Source organism: Gymnogyps californianus, chromosome 16, assembly GCF_018139145.2.
Source record: "Gymnogyps californianus isolate 813 chromosome 16, ASM1813914v2, whole genome shotgun sequence".
Taxonomy (NCBI): domain Eukaryota; kingdom Metazoa; phylum Chordata; class Aves; order Accipitriformes; family Cathartidae; genus Gymnogyps; species Gymnogyps californianus.
In genome coordinates, this window is record NC_059486.1 from 16,846,541 (window position 1) to 16,868,594 (window position 22,054).

Genomic DNA, 22,054 nt, shown 5'->3' on the forward strand with positions numbered 1-22,054 from the left:
GCATCCTTTGCCTTCTCATGGCGTTTGTACAACCGGCATCCAAACCGAAGCCTTCCAAACGCTGTAGACGCGTGCCTGTTGAAATGAACAGGCAAGCAGATTATGCGGAAGACTCTCACGCTGTGAATAATACATAATAAAGAAACAATAGTTCCTTGTCCAAGTGAAAATTGGATGCCGCTTTACCTTAGTGGAATTTAATAACACCTCCCAAACTTACTCTTTCATGGAAAAAATGTAAGAGTCTGAAACTTCAGAAGGCTTTCTGCAATAAAACAATGAACACACGGCCATCGGCTCAAAGGTTTGACTTCAAATGAGTGAGATCAAAATTAAGATTTCATTAGAAAGCAGGTCTTAGTCAGGGGATCCAGGGAAAGGATCCAAGCAAAGCAGTTTAAAAAAAAAAAATCTAACAATAGTGGGATGTAAAAAAGACGGAGGAATAAATTATAGAAGTTTTCTATCTAACGACCAATTACAGTCAATTTGCAGTGTAAATAGTAGCTAGTGAATTATCTTCTCGTCTGTAATGATGCAGGTCTCTTTAAAATCACTGGTAACCAAATCCCAAAGGTATCGGCTTTTGCAGTGCACCAGATCACAAACCAAGCCCAAACACACCAAGTCCTTTGATTCTTTTATTTAGCAAATGGCAGCTGAGTATTCCCTTTTACTTCAGATGAGCTACAGTAAGTACCAGAACTCTTTGAGGATGTGCCAGTCAATCACATGCGTGCACCAGAAAGGGAATGTCATTAGAGGATAGACATGCATTTCTTCTGTTTTATCACCCTGTGTATCTGGAGTGGATTTGAACCAGTGGTATTTTTCTTCATCCAGGTGCCCATGGATGTTCCTCCACCCAGTTCATTAATGAAAATATGAATGTTCAAGAATTGCCATTTTATCATTAACAATGGTTAATATCAAATATCTCAAAACACACAAGATCTCTGCAACAGGCACATATGGGAAAATCTGACTCATGAAGGTCTTATCTTAATTCCTACTTGACATTGGTTTATTTCATAAGGCATTAGGCTTTATTCTTTCCAAATCAATTTACAGTAAATGCCTTTAACCAGAAGATGCATGTCTTAGAACAAAGTTACTAAATTGCTCCCTCTTAGTCAATAATGAAATTAATATCCTTTAGTAAGAGGCACACAGTCCAAAATTTTCACTGAACAGACAAGCAAATAAAAAATTGTTTATCTCAGTTCAGTTCCTAGTTCTTCTCTGGCAGGAACTTATACATCTTCCTTCCATCACTTGTTATCGTGTTTCCTCTTACTCAGTCCATCCTAAGGGAAATAAACATAGTACACGCTTTTCAAGAAGAGACCGGTTAGAAACTACATGCAGATGATAACTTTTGCTTTGAAAGCCTATCAACCACTTCACAGAACACGGTTGAGTCTGCCAGCCCGCTATTTAGTATTTAGCTTTATCTGCAGTCCAGAGCACCTTGAGCTCCATTGGTAGTTTTACATCAAAACTGAGTATTATGAGTGTCCTCAGAAGTCTGTGGGCAGCGTTTTGTGTCAGGTAATACTATGTCTCAGGCAAAAGCTCAGCAAACCTAGTATTCCTTTTTCATCTGTGAGGACTAAGCATTATGTCCATGCCTAATCCAGAAACTGGATCAGAAGAAACAAAGGGCGTTGGTGGTGATGAAGCTAACCTAGAAATTTTTAGTAACTTAGTTCATGAGTTTTTCTGATACTCTCCTTGAGTCAGACAGCTGGATGGAATGGAGGATGACTATTTGTGTAGACTCTCATGCATACACAGCAGTCACTTCAGTCTTACAAAGTTATTTTTATTTAGCAATTGCATCTTCAACAGTTATTCCATTATTAAGATTTTTCTTAAATAAAAATTCTGCTTTCCATAAAAAAAGCTATAATTAACAAAAGTCACTTTCTCTTTTTTTTCACCTCATTTTCTGAAATGATGTAGAAGGAACAGCACACTTAGAAGAGCCAGATTCTTCCTCATTTTCATGGAGACGCTTTCTTGTTGTGGTTGGCTAAAAGAAAGATACAGCAGGATGGCTACATGAAATCAGGTAAGACAGAGCCTGTTTTGCTTGCTACAGAATTACAGATGTTGGATAAAGTCTCCTTTCTGTGACCAAAACAGCAGCATGACTAACAAATGTTTCTCTACCAAGATCTATCTAATTATATTTGTTCCTTCTCGTATAAGACACTGCCCTCAACTTTATCTTCCACTACTGTTTAGAATTCTCCTAATTAGCATCTGGTAATGAATGTCACAATACCATTCTAAACTTTCACTAACATGAGAATTTTTCCTTGAATACTAAACATCCATGACTTGAATCCATCAAAACATACATGTTCAACAACTTAATTTAAAATATATGAATAATCCTTTAAAGCCTAGGAGACTGTTTCTATACATTTAAACAAAGTATCTTGCCAAAGCACAAAAGTCCATTGCTTCTATCCAGAAAGCAGAGATAATTAGCAGACTGCTACATACAGCCAAAATGCACATTTCTCTAAGTTCTCAAAATTAATTTATTTTCTTATTATGGATTACTTTGAAAACTAGTTTCTCTATGCATCAAGTATTAATCTTCAAATAATCTGTTACACATACCATTTTTGATGTTTGCGGTGGATTCATATTGGCACGTGTCTGAGCAAGTAGCTGTTCAAATGTACTCTTCATATCTTCATCCTGTGAAAAAAAGCAGTAACTCTAAGTAGTATATGGAATATGTAAGGGAAAAGCCTACATTTTGGCTAATGAAATGCATCAGCAATTAAAGAATCAATGAATAAAGGAGAAAAGGAGGTTCCCCCACTTCCCCCCATATAAACACCTTCCTCATACGGCTTCACCAAGGGCAAGTCTTGCTTAAGCAACGTAGTGGCCTTCTATGATGGAGTGACTACATCAGTGGACAAGGGAAGAGCTACGGATGTCGTCTATCTGGACTTCTGTAAGGCCTTTGACACGGTCCCCCACAACATCCTTCTCTCTAAATTGGAGAGAGAGGGATTTGATGGATGGACTATTCAATGGATAAAGAATTGGCTGGATGGTCACATCTAGAGAGTAGCGGTCAACGGCTCAATGTCTGGATGGAGACCAGTGATGAATGGTGTCCCTCAGGGGTCCGAATTGGGACCAGTACTGTTTACTATCTTCATCAACGACATAGGCAGTGAGATCGAGTGCACCCTCAGCAAGTTTGCAGATGACACCAAGCTGAGTGGTGTCATTGACATGCCTGACGATGGGACGCCATTCAGAGGGACCTGGACTGGCTCGAGAAGTGGGCACATGTGAACCTCATGAGGTTCAACAAGGCCAAGTGCAAGGTCCTGCACCTGGGTCAGGGCAACCCCCGGTATCAATACAGGCTGGGGGATGAGTGGATTGAGAGCAGCCCTGCCGAGAAGGACTTGGGGGTATTAGTGGATGAAAAACTGGACATGAGCTGGCAATGTGCGCTCGCAGCCCAGAAAGCCAACTGTATCCTGGGCTGCACCAAAAGAAGCATGGCCAGCAGGTTGAAGGAGGCAATTCTCCCCCTCTGCTCTGGTGAGACCCCAGCTGGAGTCCTGCATCCAGCTCTGCAGCCCTCAGCACAGGAAAGACATGGACCTGTTGGAGCGGGTCCAGACAAGGGCCACAAAAATGATCTGAGGGATGGAACACCTCTGCTGTGCAGAAAGGCTGAGAGAGTTGGGGTTGTTCACCCTGGGGAAGAGAAGGCTCCAGGGGGACCTTATTGCGGCCTTTCAATACTTAAAGGGGGCTTATAAGAAAGATGGGGCAGACTTTTTAATAGGGCCTGTAGCAATAGGACAAGGGGTGGTGGTTTTAAACTGAGAGAGGGTAGATTCAGACTAGATGTAAGGAAGAAATTTTTTACCATGAGGGTGGTGAAACACTGGCACAGGTTGCCCAGAGAGGTGATAGATGCCCCCTCCCTGGACGTGTTCAAGGTCAGGTTGGACGGGGCTTTGAGCAACCTGGTCTAGTGAAAGATGTTCCTGCTCATTGCAGGGGGGGCTGGACTAGATGACCATGAAAGGTCCCTTCCACCCCAAACCATTCTATGATTCTACAATACTGATATGTCCCACAGTAGAATTTTGAGCAGGTGGTTTATGTACAGTGCTGGTAAGAAAAAAATAGTTCCATTTCATTCTACAAAGAAACAGTTTCCCCTCAATAACTACTTAGCTAATACTAGTCAAGCTGACACTGAACTTGCAGTATCATTCAACAAAGTATAACGACACTGAAAGAACAGAACATACAGGCTAGGAGTTTGTGCAGGTAATTCATTAGTCAGCCTTATCAGAAGAGGCCCTGTCAGGACTTGGGGCTTGCTTTCACCAAAACAGAGCTAATCGCTCTTGAAAAACAAGTATTTTCCTTATAGTTTTACATTCTGTTCTCATAACGACTTCCCTTTCTAACAGCATATTTTCATTTCCACTAGCTCAGCTTCATCAGTATCCCAAATTTGGGTAGTTTTCATTACTGCCCCACCCCCCACAAACAAACGTGTTGTACACAGTAGGTAGAGAAGAACCAGCTAAAACACCCATACCCTAAAAAAAAACAAAACCAAAAAAACCCAAACCCACACACCAAACTTTCAAACAAAACATTATCTTAAAAAGCATCCCACAGTTATCATAAGTAAGTCCATAGAACATATTAAAGGTTGTAAATGGAAACATTTGGAAAGCAAATATTCAGAATTTGGGCAAGCATTTCACAGAAGTTTCCCTTTTGAAAACGCAAATGATTATCAACAAATATTATATTATTCATAGAGCATTCATATCTCTACAGAAGTTCACTGGATAGTACAGTTCATTCTCTATTTACCCGAAGTGTTAAGCCAGAAGCTGCCATTAGTGGAGGGAAAGTGTCTGGGAGAGATGCACTGTGAAAGAAGTGGACTTACTAGCCTCAACTGTGCATAAACAGGCCTGGCTGCAGAAGCATTACGAGGAGGGAAGGACAGCACAGGGGAGGGAAGGGCAGCAGAGATCCTTTGTTAAGAGAAGCTAGTTTAGCAGAAAGTCAGGCATGTTTCAAGAGAAAAAGCTAGCATGTAACCTCATTCTGGTTCAGCTGCCAGTGACTGGGGTGCCCTTGGTACATGCTGGGCAACCTCAGGGAACAGGAAATCAGTGCGAACAAGATGTTCAGTTGACATAGTATACTCCCTGTTTTAAAAAGAAAATCTCATTCTCTAGTTTCAGCAATTTCTCCTGCAGGAATTTTATTAGAATGGGTTGCTATGGATTACCTGCAAACCCTAAATCAGACTTCCAAACCTGAAATCAGGTCTTAAAACCTTTCCCAGCACTAAATGAAGTATGTTGCTCATAGTGATTTAATACAGATTAAAAGCTCCTTTGGCTGAGCTTTGAACAGTGACTGTGTGTTCACCAACTCAACAGCTGATCTAGAACCAAAATCAGACATTTATTCTAAACAACTGACTGAAGCTAACAGGTGGTATAATTTTGTTCCATTATCACAGCAAAGATTAGGAAACTCAAAGAGAAGTGAATGGGACATTCACTGCTAGAGACAATTAGAAATAAGAATCATTGAGCTCCTAAGGATTTCAAATGTTTTAACTGGGTTTTTTGGGTGAAGGCAGGGGAGGGGGTTCTTTTTCTAAGCTATGGAGTATTGCTGTATCTCCTTTTTTGTTTAAATATGTTCTTAAGCGCTACAAAAAGGCTTTGATATGAACATCCAGTTTATTTTATATAGAATTGGGACTTGTCTTTCTTTTCCAGTGTCACCTGTTTTGACTGTGGCTACATTTGCGTTGATGGGTAAGATAAGATAAATATTTTTCCATTTATATGACAAACACCTGAGTTTTTCTGCAGCATGCAACCAAACTAATCTTGCCCATTCAAAAGATCCAAGTGAAGTTTTCAGAGGCAGAAACAGCAATTGTTTATACGCCTTTGAAAAATGTTTTATTAAGTACCTGATAAATACAGGTAAGACATCTCCACTGACCAGTACTTAGGTTTAAGCAGCCCACTAAGTTTTAATATTTTAGATTTAAGCAAAGAATGGAGTAAACAGCACAGGTATTTAAAACACTAATTTGAAAGCACTACTGGTTTAAATAAAGCTGTAGATATTAAGTTTTGTTTGGAGAACATGCTTACTTTTAGTATCTGAAAAATTCCCTAGTGGACCCGAAATCATTAGAGGGGGCTAACAGGCATTAGCTGTACGCAATAAAGTATGCGTCGGTTGTGTTTTTTCCACACTAACTTTTAAAGACAATACTTACAGACAACACAAGAGGGAGTGGGGAGCCAGTAACTCCTTCTCACTACTCACAGTAACAGGACTCAAGGAGCTCTTTTGGTGGTAGTATTCAACGTGTGTGATATCTAGAACTGAACATACTGGATGTTGGCCTTCCAAGCAGGCAGTGTACATCACCTATAAACAACTGATACTCTTAGTAACAGCCCACAAAGGGAAACAGTTTAAAGAATGGCATCTGAATGCTAGATGACATTTGGATTTGTGGGTATCATGTTTTCTGAAACTTTTTGCCCTGTCTTAGAAATTAAACATAACAGTAAGAGGTGTCCCTAAAGGGAATACATAATCAAGATGCTAACAACTTGAGTTTACATACTGAAATATCTCAAATTCTTAGCGTGTCTAAATCACTGTCATGTATTTCCCTTTTCCCATTACGCATACCAGCGATTCTTAAAATCAGTGTAGCATGGTTTATCAATAACACTTCCTGCTTAGAATTATAATCTAAATCTAAGAATCTACATCCGATTAACTCACTATAGAAGTTACACGCAAAACTACAGTAGTAAAAGCCAGGAATGCCAGGAAGAATTTTCTGATGCCCAGCAGTATAATTAGGACAAGGTAATGACTTTAAAACAGTCATCCAAATGCATTTTCTGTCTCAGGAAGCTGCCAGCTGTTGAGCACTGAGTGATACTCCCTGGCTTCCACCCTGTTTCTTATGCCTCTTTACCTAAGCGTCTGAAATCAGACACTGTTCCCAGTGGGGGAATATGAATAGCATTATGCTCGGCATGAGTAAATAGAACCCATTGTGAGGCTCAGAGGTAGGCTGGGTGACTTTCTTCAGCCTCCTCAAGCAAAAATATCCAGGAAAGCTCATAGGCCCAGTGGTCACCTCTGGAGTGCCAAAATTCATAAAAGACCACCTAAAAACTACCTCTCACAAACCTAAATAGACTGTAACAGGAGGCGGGGAAACCATCACCTCCTACTCAGAGGGTTGCCAAACCAGTGACACTTACTCGTACTCATCATAGTAAGAATATAGTAGTCCTGGACACTTGCCAGAAACAAACTCCACAGGATTCTGCACTGCCTGCCCACACAAACAAGATGAGGAAGTGGGACTGTTACAATGCTCAAAGGAGGAGGTCCATCCTATCAGAACCACAATCAGACTTGGTCTCTAAAAAATGCATCTTGATTCTCAGATGTTAAAGAGTTCTGAGAAGAGGTGTCTCAGAAAGGATGCAGAAGCTGCTGGTTGTATTGAAAGAAGGTATTCAGCAGAATACCCCATGCTTTTTTTGCAGTCCTCTCTGCAAGGACTAAAAATTTGAAAGCACAGACTAGCTACAGATGCAGACTGGGCTTTATTTTCTGAGAAAAAATTCCAGAGATCCAGGATTTTCCATTAAATTCAGAGCAGGTCATGGAGGCATACAAAGGGTGTTGAAGCAGGACCAGAGTATGGAGAGGAACAGCTTAATACCAGTATCCTTCCACAAAAATAGAGAGGCCTGTCAACCTCTGCCGTTGAGCTGGCACCACACCCTCCAGCAGAAGCCAGCTGGCTGGTGGGAAAGAATTAGTGACAGAAAAGCTGGCATTAAATAGAGCAACAGACTTACAACTTGCTGGATGGCATGGCACACAAGTAGGAAGAACTGTACCTATCACTTGTGCTCAACCACTAGTCTATAGTGTTGACCCAGGCAGATATTTACAAGCTCTACCTATTCCAACTCTTCCTGAGCAGACACCATGAGGAGCTCATTGTTAGTATTTGCCATTAGGACCACTAAAGTCTGATTCTCTTAACATCAAAATCAGTTTCATCTTCCTCCCACAAAGAAAAAACAGCTGTTTTGATGGAAAGGCCGGAGATGACAGGACTGCAGGAGTCCTGACACACTACTCAGCTAAAGGTGACAGGCTGGAACAGGACCTAGTTTAGCTTGACAGAACTCTTCAGTACTCTACAATGCCTATAAAACATGATCCAGAGTCAAACATCTGTGGGATAACCACAGAATAGTGAACATATGAACCGTGAAATGCCTTCTTCCAGCTGGACCGGTGGACAAATTATGGAATCAAGAGTCCTTCTCCCTTACCTCAAGGTTACTGAACTTGGTTATCACAGGTTACTGAAGATGCATCAACCATGAGACCTTGCGGATTTAGTCTGAGAGAATTACGTTACTGGGCAAGGACCCAAGCTGCTTTGAGCCACCTTTATTATATGATGATGTAATAAAGATCATGAGACCAAGAGAACAAAAAGCTCTCTTATACAAGTTCTTGTGGCTGTTGCCACAAGTTAGCAATAAGACACATTCTAGCATGGGTCAGGCTGCAGCAGGAGGTAATCAAATTGGTCAAGGCTGAGAAATGCCCTTAGCCTGTGCAGAGAGGGTATATGAAGTCATGTGAGCTGCAGTGCTGATAGATAGTTAAGCCACAAAGATGATGCATTATCCAGATAATAAAGAGAAAAGGCAACAGACATAAAACTAAGGATAGTGTAGCCACTTTGGAGAAGAGAGGAAAAAGTTACTGATTCCTTTTTCTCTCTGGCAGACGAGTGTGTGATGTGGCAAGGTAAAACCTACATACGGAGACCTCATGACAAGGTGGAGGGCAAAGGAGAAGTCAAATTAAAAGGGAAATCAGGCAAAGATGTGTTTAGGGTGGGAAAAGGCACTGAACAGCATCAGGCAAGGCTACAAGACTACAAATAGCAGCAACAACAGTTGAAAAGGACCATGGAACTGAAGGACCGAGAAAGCATACCATGATGTAAAAGCAGCAATAGGAAGGGGTAAGAGCTAATGAAGGCTTTGCCAGGGACAGGGGCCAAGAAAATAAACACACTGAAAAACAACAGGGGGTGTAGTTGCCATTGCAAGAGGAAAAGACAAGGAGAACAGGAACAGAAGAAAATCTGTGTGCTGCAGAGACAGCATTTGCTTGTTGGGAGAGTGAAGAAGCAACTCTGTTCTGTGTGCTGCAAGAAAGAGAAGGCTCCATCCCACAAAGGCTTTGACACACAACAAGGTGCTGCAAGATCATCTTGCTTCTAACAGAGAGACATGGAAGCAGTCTGTTCAAGATGCTCACTCTGTTTGGTGTAGAGTTGTCCAGCAGGAAAGTTGGACTTGTAGTTGGGCTACAGTATCTGGGCTAATGTCATCATACAGGCTGGGATCTGACAGCTCCTCTTCCTACATGTCATTGACAATGCCAGTAAAACAAACAAATAATTCCTAAACATATGGCCTTTTCTTTCTCTCTTCTTCTGTAAGTAGGCAGCAGGATCCCTCCAGTCTTACAGCAGCCAGCAGAAACTGTATAGCCAGCTGGCAGGCAGGCGGCAGGACATGCCCATGAGAAGCACCCAGTGACAGTTGCTCTTCTGCTGGCTACTGTCAGAGACAACCTATGGACAGGCAGACTTAAGCTCTGACTTAAGACAACAGTTGTTATTCCCATGAAGCTAAAGAATTGAAGTTCTCATTGCCCATCACTGTATCCCTTTTTTGGTATTCTCCACAGAAGCAGGATCAGGCACGCATTACATCTCTGGTGACCAGAGTAGTCAGTGTTCCCCTGCTTCCTTGCAGAAGCAAATTACACTGTATCAACAAAACCTCCTAACGTTCAGGCTATTGAACTGCCTTTGAATTTACATCAAGAAGTTATCCCCAGAACAACCCAGCTTTGCTGTACTTCAGTTAAGACTCAATTCCTACCTGAAGCCAAGGATGCTCTAAGGCTTCCTCTGTTGTAAGACGTTTGCTTGGATCCACTACTAACAGCTTCTTCACAAGATCCAGAGCTAAGATAATAAAAAAAGTTGGTTGGCATATTACCTGAAAATAAGTTCTGCAATATGCATACACCAAAGCTATGTGCAACAATGTGTCTCATAACACCTCAGAACAATGCCCAAAAATACTGGCTGGGCAGATCACTTTTCTTTTTTCTATGCATAGTGAGGGCTGCAGACTGTAACCTTTTTGCCTTCACATGCACATGATTCAACACTTGAGCATGTCCACAATTTATGTTCTGAGCATGCAGAGGAAGTTCAGCACTTTCCTAAAAGCTTCAGTATTACTGTGGACAAGCAAAGACAGCTTAATTTAGTTTCCTGGTTTACAGTGTCTTGGAAAGCAATTATCCATCCAGGAAGATGCGAAAGAAGAGACAAGACATACACATGTACGCTCAACATAATCACATACACTTTATTTTCTTAGGAAAATGCTTAATAGCCACTATGAAAAATATGGCATTTATGTCATATTTTATGACTCCAAATCTCCCATAAAGGAATTTTGGCAAGATTTACTTTTCATTGTATCTGATTATTCTGTTATACATACCATTAGGACTACGTATGACCTTAACAGAATTTCCATTCTCATATATGTCTGACTTATTATTGAATAAGCTTCAAATAATTCAAGAAGGAGTTATATTTGGTAAGTTTACTAGAAAAAGAATGATCACATAATTTATTAGAAACTCCTCTGCACATACAAAGGAGTATCCAAGGCAAATGCTACAATTATTTTGTGCATATAAAATGTCCTGAAAAAGAAAAGCATGCAGACAGTAACTATCATTTTAGTTTGCTATGCAAAAACTCAAATAGTTTTGCAGATTACTTAGCTTAGAGTGGGCCAAACTTAATAGTTGATTCCACAAACGTGGGTGGTATTTTAAGCTGAAAGTCTAGCACCATGAAATTACTCTTAACATTGCTCTCTTGGAATTCTCACTCATATCGCTTAAATTCCTGGCATTTTTGGTTCAACACCTGAAAAATCTTTCAGCAAGGCAAAGTTTGTAGACCAGCTTGATAAAGTCAGAAGAAAAAGTAAAAAGAGGAAAAATAGACGTATGTGCCCACAAACTCTATACTTCGGTAGTTAATAAAGCTAAATATTACTAAGAAATCTCTTCAATGAAAATGTATCTGCTCTTTCTAATGCTTCAACTTTGAACTTAAAAAAAAAAAAAAACCATTTTTAAGAGACTACTTTAAAAACTAAACATATCAACATGCAATGTGCATATAGCTGAAAGGAAGTTAAAGGAAGACAAAAACTACAAGAAAAAGAGCTAGATGTTCTGCTACCCACTGTAACGGAGTCATACCCATGTCTGATACGTGCTTCCATTCTTTTGAAATGAACGTGTATTCTCCACGAGTGATTTGATCTTTCAGAGATAGCTGAGTATTTTGCTCATTAAATGGTGGATATCCACACAAGCTATATCAAAGAAGAAAACAAGTTAAATAACACAGATTTTGTCATAGCGAATGAAACACTAAAATCACACATTTTAAAGCATCTGCTATCATAGCGTCTTTTACACGTGTATAGTTTTAAACACACTTTCACTTCCTAATAAAGATACTGAAGTTGCCAAGTCTCGAGCCATGTGTGTCAATGACTGCCCAATGAAGGTAGCATCTACACAGTATCTTACCATACAAAAAGCATAACTCCTAAACTCCAGCAGTCCACAGCTCGGCTGTATCCAGCAGTCCCAAGTGAATTTAGAACCTCAGGAGCAAGATATGTGGGAGTACCACATAATGTTTTCATAAGAGAAGTTTCTCCAAGAATCTTGGATTGTCCAAAATCTGTAATCTTGTATTTAAAAATGGTAACACCACATTACATATTAGGATTGATTGTACTAGAACATATCATATTGTCAACATACATCAGGAGGTAACATTAAGTTTCTTCCTTCCAAGTCAGTTCCAGTACATGACTATGAACAAGATTTACCCCAAACATTATTAAGTATTCAGTAAACAACAACTGAGAACAGGAGAGGAGTAGGGAGAAATATGACAGAGGATCACACTTTACACTAGCAAAAAGTACTCTCAGATTTGGATGTAAATGGACAACCATGTAATAAAGGAATTGTAGCTTATTAGAAGAGATTACTCGAAAAATAAGCAGTTTAGCATGCAAATCTATTCAATGCTTTATCGGGGGGGGGAACCACCCACAAAAAACCCCAACCCTAACCGCTCCCCCAAAAAAACCAAACCAACAACAACAAAAAGCTGTCACCATACAGCCTGGATATTTGTGGAAATGCTGTCTGTAATTCAAGAATTTAGATTTTATTAAAAAAAAAAAAAGTATCTACATTTGAAGTTGTGTACTCAATTAAGTGCTATACAAGCACAACATTTCTCAGTTGTTCTTAGATAAGTGTATGGGTTGAAATATCCACAAAAGTAAAATTAAAATTAAGAAAAAAAACCCTCAATGTTTCAAGTTACTTCATAGTTTGTGTGACTAATTCCATAATTTTTTTTTTTTTGCTACGCTTAACTAAATATTGAAAAGAATGGGAAGGAATACTCCCAAATTTCTAAATGAACACACAGAAATGTAAGTTTTGTTACCTTTATAAGACATGTCTCTTCAGAAGATGAAAGTAGCACATTCTCTGGCTTTAGATCTCGGTGTATAATTCCATTGTCATGAAGATACTAGATATATACAGATATACAATCAAAGAAAAACAATTAACTTTTTTTAAATGTGAGCTTTCCAATTTTTCATATAGCAATGGCAGGATAACTGAAATGGTTGTGTAAGAGGCATGCATGCATTTAAAGCTACACAGCTTATGACTCTCTCTTCTTAAAAAAAAAAAAAACCAAAACCCCAAACAAAAAAAAAAAAAACACCCCAACCTTAGAAACCATTGTGCTTCAAACATCAAATCTCAATGCAAGCACAGTATGTAGACCTGGCAAGGTGTTCCATTCTTCCCATTCACTGGAAAGCTATACTTCTTTCTTGATCTCAGTAAAAGCAACAGAACTAAGGAAGACCAAAGTTCTGTGCTGCCTTTGTAGGAATTCTGGTTTTCCATCTCTCTCTCCTTTCTTTTAGTCATTATTATTATATGATCATACCCTCTTAAGTACAAGTCCACGTTTCAGTTTGCAAAGACAGTTAAGTTCACCATGCCACAACAGTCCTCACACTGGTGAGTAATAGTAGACAGATTTAAAAAACACCTCAGTCGTCAAAGAGCTGGAGGCTGAAAAAGGGTTCAAAAACTTGGTGATATAACTAGGAAAACTGAGTAAGGAGGAGATATAAGATCAATGTTAGGTTAAATATACAAAGGATTTTGAAAAAAGTTACTTCCTTGAGGCAAGTGTAGAATTGTTGCCTTATTTGTAGTTTTGAAGTCTACATGCAAGTCTACTATCCAGTTTTCTACTGGCTCCAAATCTGAGAATAGACTTCTAGCTTCATTAGGAGAACATCTGACAGCAAGCAAGAATCAAAGTTCAGTCATAAATAACTGACATATTAAGATACAATGAAGTCTGTGTTAAAACTAGGAACAACGTTGATTCTAACTAGTAGTACAAAATATGTACTAGAGATGTCTTCACATTTACACTGAAAGGAAGCTTTTCTTTATTATATTTGAAGACATAGCATCATTATGAAGTAGAAAGTAATGACACCACTTTTATTATACGAGTGGCTGTCCCAAAAATGAGAATTGGGGAAAAATACAATAGTTTACTCACTAATGAGGAAAATAATTCTAGGTTTATTATTTATTAATACCTACTATAGAACAACTATTAAGTTTCTATTTTTGGCAGTTGCAAGATATTAAAATTGAGTCAAAAGAAAAAAGGAAAAGATTTGATCTGAAAGCATATTCAGGTCCAGACAATTAAGTTTGATGTAGAAAACAATCTCACAGAAGTTACTAATGAAATATGCTTACCATTTCATGAATTTAGAAGAAATTTATCTAAGGACTCAATATTCAGTATTTGAGATCTATTAAAGTAGTCTTAATCTGTTGCCTGCTGAACCGAAATGCTTATTCAGGAGTGCATAGTAAAGCATCTGATCACTAATTTTTTTGAAGGCTACTACACTGATGACTCTTTGCCCACACGCTACTAAAAGTCTCACATGATAATCCTGCCATGAATGAGCACAGCCTGTATTATTACTTTAGTCCCTGTTTTTAATAAGTAAGAGTGTTTGAATGTTCTTTGGCTGCACTGGGGTAAAGAATCTTGTTAAATCAACTTGTTAAGAGCACTGTGCTGATTGCTTGCACAGGTTTCAGAAGTGACAAATGACAGAAAAATTCATCTGACTGACATTCATATGCATAACCATCTTTTTCTTGGTAGAATTCATTATGTACCTTTACAGCCAGCAGCATCTGATAGAAATACAACTTGCAGGTAGCTTCTTTCATCTTGATTGGCCTTGACACTCTGTCATACAATTCTCCTCCTTCCATCCTAAAACAAATGCAGGTAACAAGTCAATATGTTACTTCCAAAAGATTAATCTCATTAGACAAGACTGAGACCAAAACATTTGGCTATTTTGGCGACAGAGAAGGAATATATTTCTGAAAATGAGTGAGCAACGTCCTAAACACAGCACATGCACTGCTGAATTAGGCCTAATCTCCTGAGTCTTCACTGGGAGTTGTTACAAGACTTGATCAGCCTCCTCTTACAAGCTCAAAACCAAAAAAGTAGCCACAACCCACAACCCACAGCATAGCGGGCAACTATCCAGGCACTAAGTTTCTTCAAAGCGTAGAAGGATTACTCTCCTGGTTATCCTAGTTCCTAATTTTACAGAGGTTTCAGAGAACAGTGGAGGCCAGCAAAAGAAAAATAAAACAAAACAAAAAACCCCGAGAGTTCAGAACTATACACATTCTTTGTGGCTATGAAAAACATTTCATTTTATGCATTTACTTTCAAACAAGTTACTTACAGTTCCAAAACAATGTAGTAATCCTCTGCTTCAAAGAAGTTTTTTATCTTGATTAAGCAAGGCTAATAAAAAAGGGAACACAAGTGAACACACACAAAAAAGTAGAATCATTTGTAAAAACTAACATTATCAACAGTTTGTCATCCTACAGTTCTTATTTCAGTATGAGTTCAACCATGCCAGTTAAACTAACACTTAACACAACTGACTAGCACCCCAGGCTTTGGCAAACACTTAATATTCAAGTCTGTTGCCTTCTCCCTTGTACCTCCACTCACTAAAACATTCAACCCTTGCAGTGACTACAGCTCAACAAGTATCCTTTTTTTTTCCAGTTGAGAGTTACCATACCCTCAATATTTTCTTTATATCCAATAGTACATTGGCAAGAAAGGGAAAGTTCATTAAGCTATGCAAACTTTCTACTTAACGAAAGTAAAAGAAATGCCTTTTGCAGGCAGGGGGACGGGCAGGGATGCAGGGGAAAGAGGGGATACAAATTCAAAAAATTGCCAGTGGAATCTAATCTTTATATTTGGTTATCTGGGAGTATTTACAACAACATGCATCAAGGAAAGATTTCTACAACAGTGGTTCAGGTTGAAACTTCTCCTGTGAAGTTTCTTCTCAAATTTACATCTCAGTTATGCAAGGTTTTAAAACCTCAAATCTGCAAAGGCATAGTAAACTTAAGAAAAAAGAAGTGTTCGGTAGACTTATTTACAAGAAAAATTATATGCATCCTTTAACATATTTTCTAAACAGATAAAATTGATCTTTAGTTACTACACTAAGGTCAGTGAACTACAGAAGTACAGTAGGCAGCAAAAAGGAATAAAAATGTACAGTAACACTCACATGATCTATTTTCTTCAAAATTTCAATTTCTGTCTTGATATTAAAAGCTGGGTTCTATTAAAAGAATCAAATATCATATTGGGTAAGACAGTGCTGTTCTGGAATAAGACACATCGGAAATAAGAGACAGTACCAGAAAAGCCGTCGTTTCATGTCCCTTGCTACTTTAAGTGACCATAACATATAAACTTTTTCCATAAACTGATCAGGTGCTTTCAGTGAATTAAATGAACAGTCTGCTCTCACACTCTGTAGCAAGGTATTGCTCCAGACATGTCATTTCACTGCAGGTTAGAAATCTCCACCTAATTTCCAAACTACAAAAAAAAAAAATCTTGGCGAGTATATATCGGTATTGTCCTTTAAACAGCTTTCCTCCCTCCAAGACGCTTTCCACGTGGGCTAACCCTAGATTTAAATGCTAATCTGTCCTAGCCTTTACTTTGCAAGATAACATGAACAGATTCTTTTAATCTGCGGCTTAGGCTCAACTCATGAAATCAACCCAGCAGGTTTTTTTTGCTCTTCTTCCAATCCAAATCAATCATCTTTGAACACACATGATCAAATCCACATACAACATTCCAGATGCAGTCCTATCGCTGTTTTGTACAATGGCATTTCTTAATAATTATAATTCATAACAGCGTTTCTTAATCTTTATTAGAAATATTCCAAAATTGCATTTTGCAATTTTCAGTCACATTGATGTCACATATTCATCTGCAAATAACTATATCTAGCTCCTCCTCTGAACTAGGAAAAGTGTAGATTATAGCAGAAATTGTCACTGATCTTGAAGTATACAATCTTGCACTATTAAACATTATCTAACTTCTATTACTCCAGCATACCAAAATATCAGTTCTTCATACATGATACTGCAATCTTCCTTTCCGTCAACAGAGACTTTGGGTCAGTGCCAAAGAGTTGAATTAGTATATTCCCACTTTTTGTGCCATGATCTCTAAATGTCATAGTACAGAAGACTAATCTCAAGACAAATTCTGAAAACTTCCACTAGTAACTAACTCCACTCCCACTGAAGCCTCCTGGCATGCTTTCCTCAACCAGCTGCCTTTCCACCTTAGAATTTTTGTATTTACAAAAATATTTTCCAGATCAAGTAGTAGTTTCCTATACAGTACCCGATGAAATACTGTCAATTTGAACAGATTCTGTATATCGTATCTGTGCTCTGAAGTTCATTTTCTCATCAAAGAAATTAATAAGGTTAATCCAACTTGATTTAACTCTAGTAAATCCACAGCAGCACAACTTACATAATTTCTTCTTCCATGCACTTTTGCCTCTAACTGTACTTTTCTTCAAAGTTTATCCTATATCCTTATATAAAATTAGAGTAATAGATAAGAAGTTGCTCAGATCTCTTTCTCATGTTGGAGTAAAGCCACTTGGCTTGTTCTTCTCCTTCAAGTTCAGGCTTCTGCTACAAGACTAGACACACGAAAAGCCCTTCCCAAAAGGCTTCATACGATTTTATTAAAAAGTATTATGATGGAGAATATCACAAAATTAGCAGAGTTTGTAAATTTTTGGTCAGCCTCCACTGGTTATGATGCACCTATCTGATGCATTTTAGGAGGTAAACTCCACAAGACTCCCCACTGCCCTTTGCACATACCGCATTAACAAACAGTCCTAAATTATCAACATAACGAAACGTGGTCAAAGAATAAAAGCAAGCATTGACTACAGAATTCTATAGATTCTGTGAGAGCAAAACGCATTTTGAAATTACATACAGGAGACATTAAGTGAGAAAATCCTCTTTAGCTGAAGAGAGCTGGGGAATCAGAAAGGTTACCAAATATTGCAGGACCACTGCAAGATGGCCAAAAGACAGACAGACGAACAAAAATACTTACTGCCTCTCTAACACCACTTGTCATAAACTTCCGTTTATTGATTATCTTTACCGCAACTTTGTTACAAGTGCTCTTCTCAAATGCCAGTTTGACTTCTCCACAGGCACCACTAACATAAAAGCACAGCTATGTTAATGCTTACAAATACTTTTCAAAAATCTGCATAACAAGTACAGACAAATGAAACGAAAGCATTGGATTGCACACAATTTCAGGCTGCTGCTTTCTAACTTTCTGAATATGGCATGTTGTCAAAACTTTCTCAGAAAGCATTCAATAGTTAGGAAGCCTATTTAAACAGCAAGCGATGTCAAGGGCCACCACCAAAAACGCAGGAGTAAATACGTAGAGCAACTAATCTGTTTGTACAAAGGGCACCAGTGAATATCAAGGACAAGCTCTGTCACCATTTCCATCACACAAATGCATTAAAGAGAAGAGAACCTAGTGAAGAGTTCTCTCAACACCGGACTGCACAAATCTGAAGAATAGGTAGGACAATACTTTTGTTTTTACTAAGTAGAAATTGTATTACAGAAAGAAATCCTTGTATTTTGCACTCGGATTTGTTTCCACTTAACCATTCTCCTCCAAATTCTTCACTGACCATCTTTTTCCAAAAGATAAAAAAATAGCCTCCACTTAAGATAGCCTCTCTCCTTTTTCCTGAAAACTGTTCTTTCCCCTTCTGTCTGAAGGCCTCAACAGTGATGTTGTAGAAAGCTGTATTCTCACATAAAGCTCTTCCTTCTACTTCCAATAACTGAGTAAATTAATATACAGAATTTTAAAACTTGTTAAGAATCTACAGACTTTATTCTCTTCTAAAGAAAAAAAACTGGGTTTCACAACTAATGGTAGGTTACAAAACCCAAGCCAATTATAGGAATAAAGCCAAAATTTCTGTTTAACCTGTTGTAAAGAACAGGTTTACTCAGGTGTTATCATTCTTTTTTTTTCTTTTTTTTTTTTTTAAACAACAGTTCAATTAACACTGGTAATAATTCCAGGACAAGGTACTGAAAACAGTAAGAAAATTAACGCTTAATACTGCAGAAAGAAGGATGCTTACCTTCCCAAAGTCTTTGACATGATATATTTCTCTCTGAATTCTCTAGGAAACACCAACTGATCATCCACCATAAGATCAGAAAATACAAACACTAGGAAGATGAGTGGAGATCATTTTCCTGTTATTAACTTTAAAATTTTGTTATAATGAACAACTATGCTTCCTGAGCTTTTATAGTTAACAACATAACTAAGAAAATGCTGCCTGCTAGAAGAAAAACATAAACATATAAAAAAGTTAATTGATGCTATAAATGACATCAGCTATGGGTCAGCAAGGTGATCTTATTACTGAAAACTGACATCTTTGGTATTAACTTCACAACAGTGCTTAATCAATTAACACTACATTTAAGGGCAAAATAGGCACGAATTTCAATGTCACAGCAGGGAACAAAGAGAAGTGACAATCAGGAAGACAGCATCTTAGTGGAAAAGCAAAGACAAAGAAACAAACCCCCAACCCTGCTAATTTTTAAGGGGGTTTTTCAATTATTATGCAGCATCTGGTAAGTACCTGGGTTTTTTTTTTCAACTTCCCTTGAATAGTCTGTTTCCCTTGTTCCCACCACCACATACACAGCTACTGAAGCACAGAAGTGTTTCAAAAATAGGAAAACAACCATAAAAGTTTATACTCTAGTAAGGTGGTTCCTGATGCAGCTTCTTTTAAATTTTCTTTTTTCAGTTTTTTTTCTAGGGTTGAGGTGGATAGGATAATTTTTATGCAAGTAGTAAAACATCAATTCATAGCTGTATTTTAACAGCACTCATGAAGAAGCTCAGCTTGCAACAAACATATTCAAATCACCGCAGAAACGACCTTTTGGTCAATGCATGAAGAACCTACTTATGTTACAGTATATTTTACCCTTATTAGTCTGTATAGACAGTGCAATTTCAGAGTTGTGAGTCAGCGGAAGCCTCTTCCCTTTTCCAACAAGCTCTCTATTAACAAAAGTTCCATTTGCGCTGTGGTCTTCAATGTAGGCAACATAGGAATTTTTTGGACCCATTTCCTCAAAGAGAAGAAAAATGAGAAAGGTAACAGTAGGGAAAAAATGACTTTACTGTAAAGACATGACAGGCTTACAAATTTACTATCATTGGCTCAGGAAATCAGACTACTGAGCTTATTTCATAAACCGGGTTAATGGAGCAGTGCCAAGAGTCTTGTTAAAGGAGTGAACACTGAAGGTACTTATACTTTGATTTCTTTAGGATCCGCCCCAGCCAAAGTCAATCTTTTTCAATTATGCCAAGATAGAAAAAGACAGTTAACCTGTTTAGCACCTACCCTGAAAATTCGGAAATGCTTCTTGCTATAGTTTTGGTAGAAGCCAGTCTCAGACAATCCTAGCTTAGAAAAACTATAATCACAGCTTTTGTCTCTTCCAAACCAGTATTCATCATTCACGCAGTCTGTAGAGGAGGGAGAAGTAAAGCAGAGAGAGAACGCAAAATTGCAGGAAGTTAACAACTATGGCACTACAGAATGATGCCAAATGGTAGTGACTAGGATAACAAAGACAAGATTCTTCCTATACAATCAAGTGTATTTGTCTTAATTCAGACAAAGCACCAAGCACTATCAACACCTGGTACAATATTTAAATAATTTTACCCTCTTTCGTAATAGTAGAGTTTTCAGTTCACCTTCAGCAATACAGAGAGACTCATATGATATATAAACAAAATAAATTATGAAATGGAAAAATGAAGCAAGTAACAGAGATCATGAATACCCCAGAATTCCTCTAAGTCTATGGAAGCTGTGTATCTGGGTACTCAGTATAAACACTGGGATGTAGTACAGAATAAAACATTATTGCAAAAGTTGCAAGCTTGTACTTAAATTTGCTTGTACTTAATTTGAAAATGAAAAGACACTGCTCTCTACCAAGCTGCTCAAAACTTTTCTGAGGTACTACAAATGAACCAAGAGGCTTATTACAGTATGCACATACCACAATTGCTGAAACCTTTTCCAAGTGCAAAGAGTCGACCCCAAGGCTGAGGAACAAGCTCTTCAGATTCCTGGTCCTCAGGGATAGACGGAAGCTCCTGAGTGGGAACAGTGTCCAAAGAACTGAGGGTCCCAGAACTTGCGGAAGACTGACTAGTACTCTGTGACCCACTGGAAGAGGAACTGGTACCACTCTGTGACTGTTGGGCACCTTGAGACTGCTGCGCTTCGCTTCCAGTCTCTCGAGACATGTTGGCTTCAAAGAGAATGTTTAAAAACCCAATTACTACAGCAAAGTAAAAGTGACAAACATTCACACACCGTACTATTGATGCCCAAGTCTATTCTCAGTCTTCAAAGAAGTAAAACGTTCAACCAAAGCGTGCACGTGTGGATTATATGTAGATCCCCAAGAATTTTGCAAACCATGATGTTTTTCCTTGTAAGAAAATGTGGTGCTCCCTCTACTGGTTCTAAAACAGCAGTTAAATCTTATTCCCAGATTTTCACTTCAGCTCTTCAGGGCTCACACTTTATTTCACAAACGCATGTGCAGCACGCTCTGACAAAGCATCCCCACACAAAGCAGTAACCACTGCAGCTTCCCAAACACAAAGGGAAAAACTGAAACAGGAAAAATAAGAACTAACGGCATCTACCTGCCCTGTCAGGGCAGGGGAATTTACAGCAGTATCGGGCCTTCCTCCCCACTTCAGAAAAAAACCCATCCACCGGCCAACTCATCTTTATAGCTGGCTTTCTCCAACAGCATTTGTGTTCTCTGTGCCAAGGGGCTACTGCGATGTCCGCGAGCCTTTCCGGGGTCACTGCCATCCTTGGGGATCACCTGCACTTACCTGTCTGCTTGCTGTCTTCGTTAACCGGTGCGTCTTGTTTTTTAAGCTGGTTGCCATCCAGCTCAGTGTACAATCCGGACTAACTTAGATCTCCTTACCAGTTTGCTACATTTCGTTGTTAGCCACACCGCCCTAACAGCGCCCTAGGTACTTGCGGAGTCGCTTTTTTTACAGAGGCGTTCAGGATCGCAGCCGGGGCCCGCAAGCCCCGACAGCCGCAGCCCCGGCAGCGCGGCGGCCCTCACGGCCGCCGTCCCG

General features: G+C 38.9%; 1 protein-coding gene across 5 annotated transcripts; it reads right to left on the reverse strand.

Moving 5' to 3' along the window:
- Positions 1 to 649: 649 nt before the first annotated feature.
- On the reverse strand, positions 650 to 21,953 carry CHEK2 (checkpoint kinase 2). Of its 5 annotated transcripts, XM_050906813.1 has the most exons (16): positions 21,797 to 21,953; positions 20,941 to 21,195; positions 20,271 to 20,395; positions 19,845 to 19,992; positions 18,975 to 19,065; positions 17,903 to 18,011; positions 16,014 to 16,067; positions 15,156 to 15,217; positions 14,566 to 14,665; positions 12,773 to 12,859; positions 11,830 to 11,993; positions 11,494 to 11,609; positions 10,080 to 10,165; positions 2,635 to 2,715; positions 1,944 to 2,035; positions 650 to 1,307 (listed from the first exon to the last, which is right to left on the reverse strand). In XM_050906813.1, the coding sequence occupies exons 2-16, from the start codon at positions 21,188 to 21,190 to the stop codon at positions 1,298 to 1,300; spliced, it is 1,575 nt and encodes a 524-aa protein (XP_050762770.1). In that variant the 5' UTR covers positions 21,191 to 21,195; positions 21,797 to 21,953; the 3' UTR covers positions 650 to 1,297. The 5 variants fall into 5 exon arrangements, with proteins under 5 accessions (XP_050762770.1, XP_050762771.1, XP_050762772.1 ...); XM_050906814.1 differs by having other exon boundaries at positions 20,941 to 21,953; XM_050906815.1 differs by lacking the exon at positions 650 to 1,307 and having other exon boundaries at positions 1,813 to 2,035.
- Between the last annotated feature and the right edge of the window lie 101 nt (positions 21,954 to 22,054).

What these genes read in the sequence shown, in the direction of transcription:
- CHEK2 (XM_050906813.1), bottom strand. Translation starts at nt 21,190, where the DNA reads ATGTCTCGAGAGACTGGAAGCGAAGCGCAGCAGTCTCAAGGTGCCCAA. An exon ending in TACTACATTGTTTTGGAACT is followed by an intron (nt 14,666 to 15,155) that starts GTAAGTAACTTG and finishes CATTTGTTTTAG; the next exon opens with GATGGAAGGAGGAGAATTGT. An exon ending in AAGAGACATGTCTTATAAAG is followed by an intron (nt 11,994 to 12,772) that starts GTAACAAAACTT and finishes TTTAAATACAAG; the next exon opens with ATTACAGATTTTGGACAATC.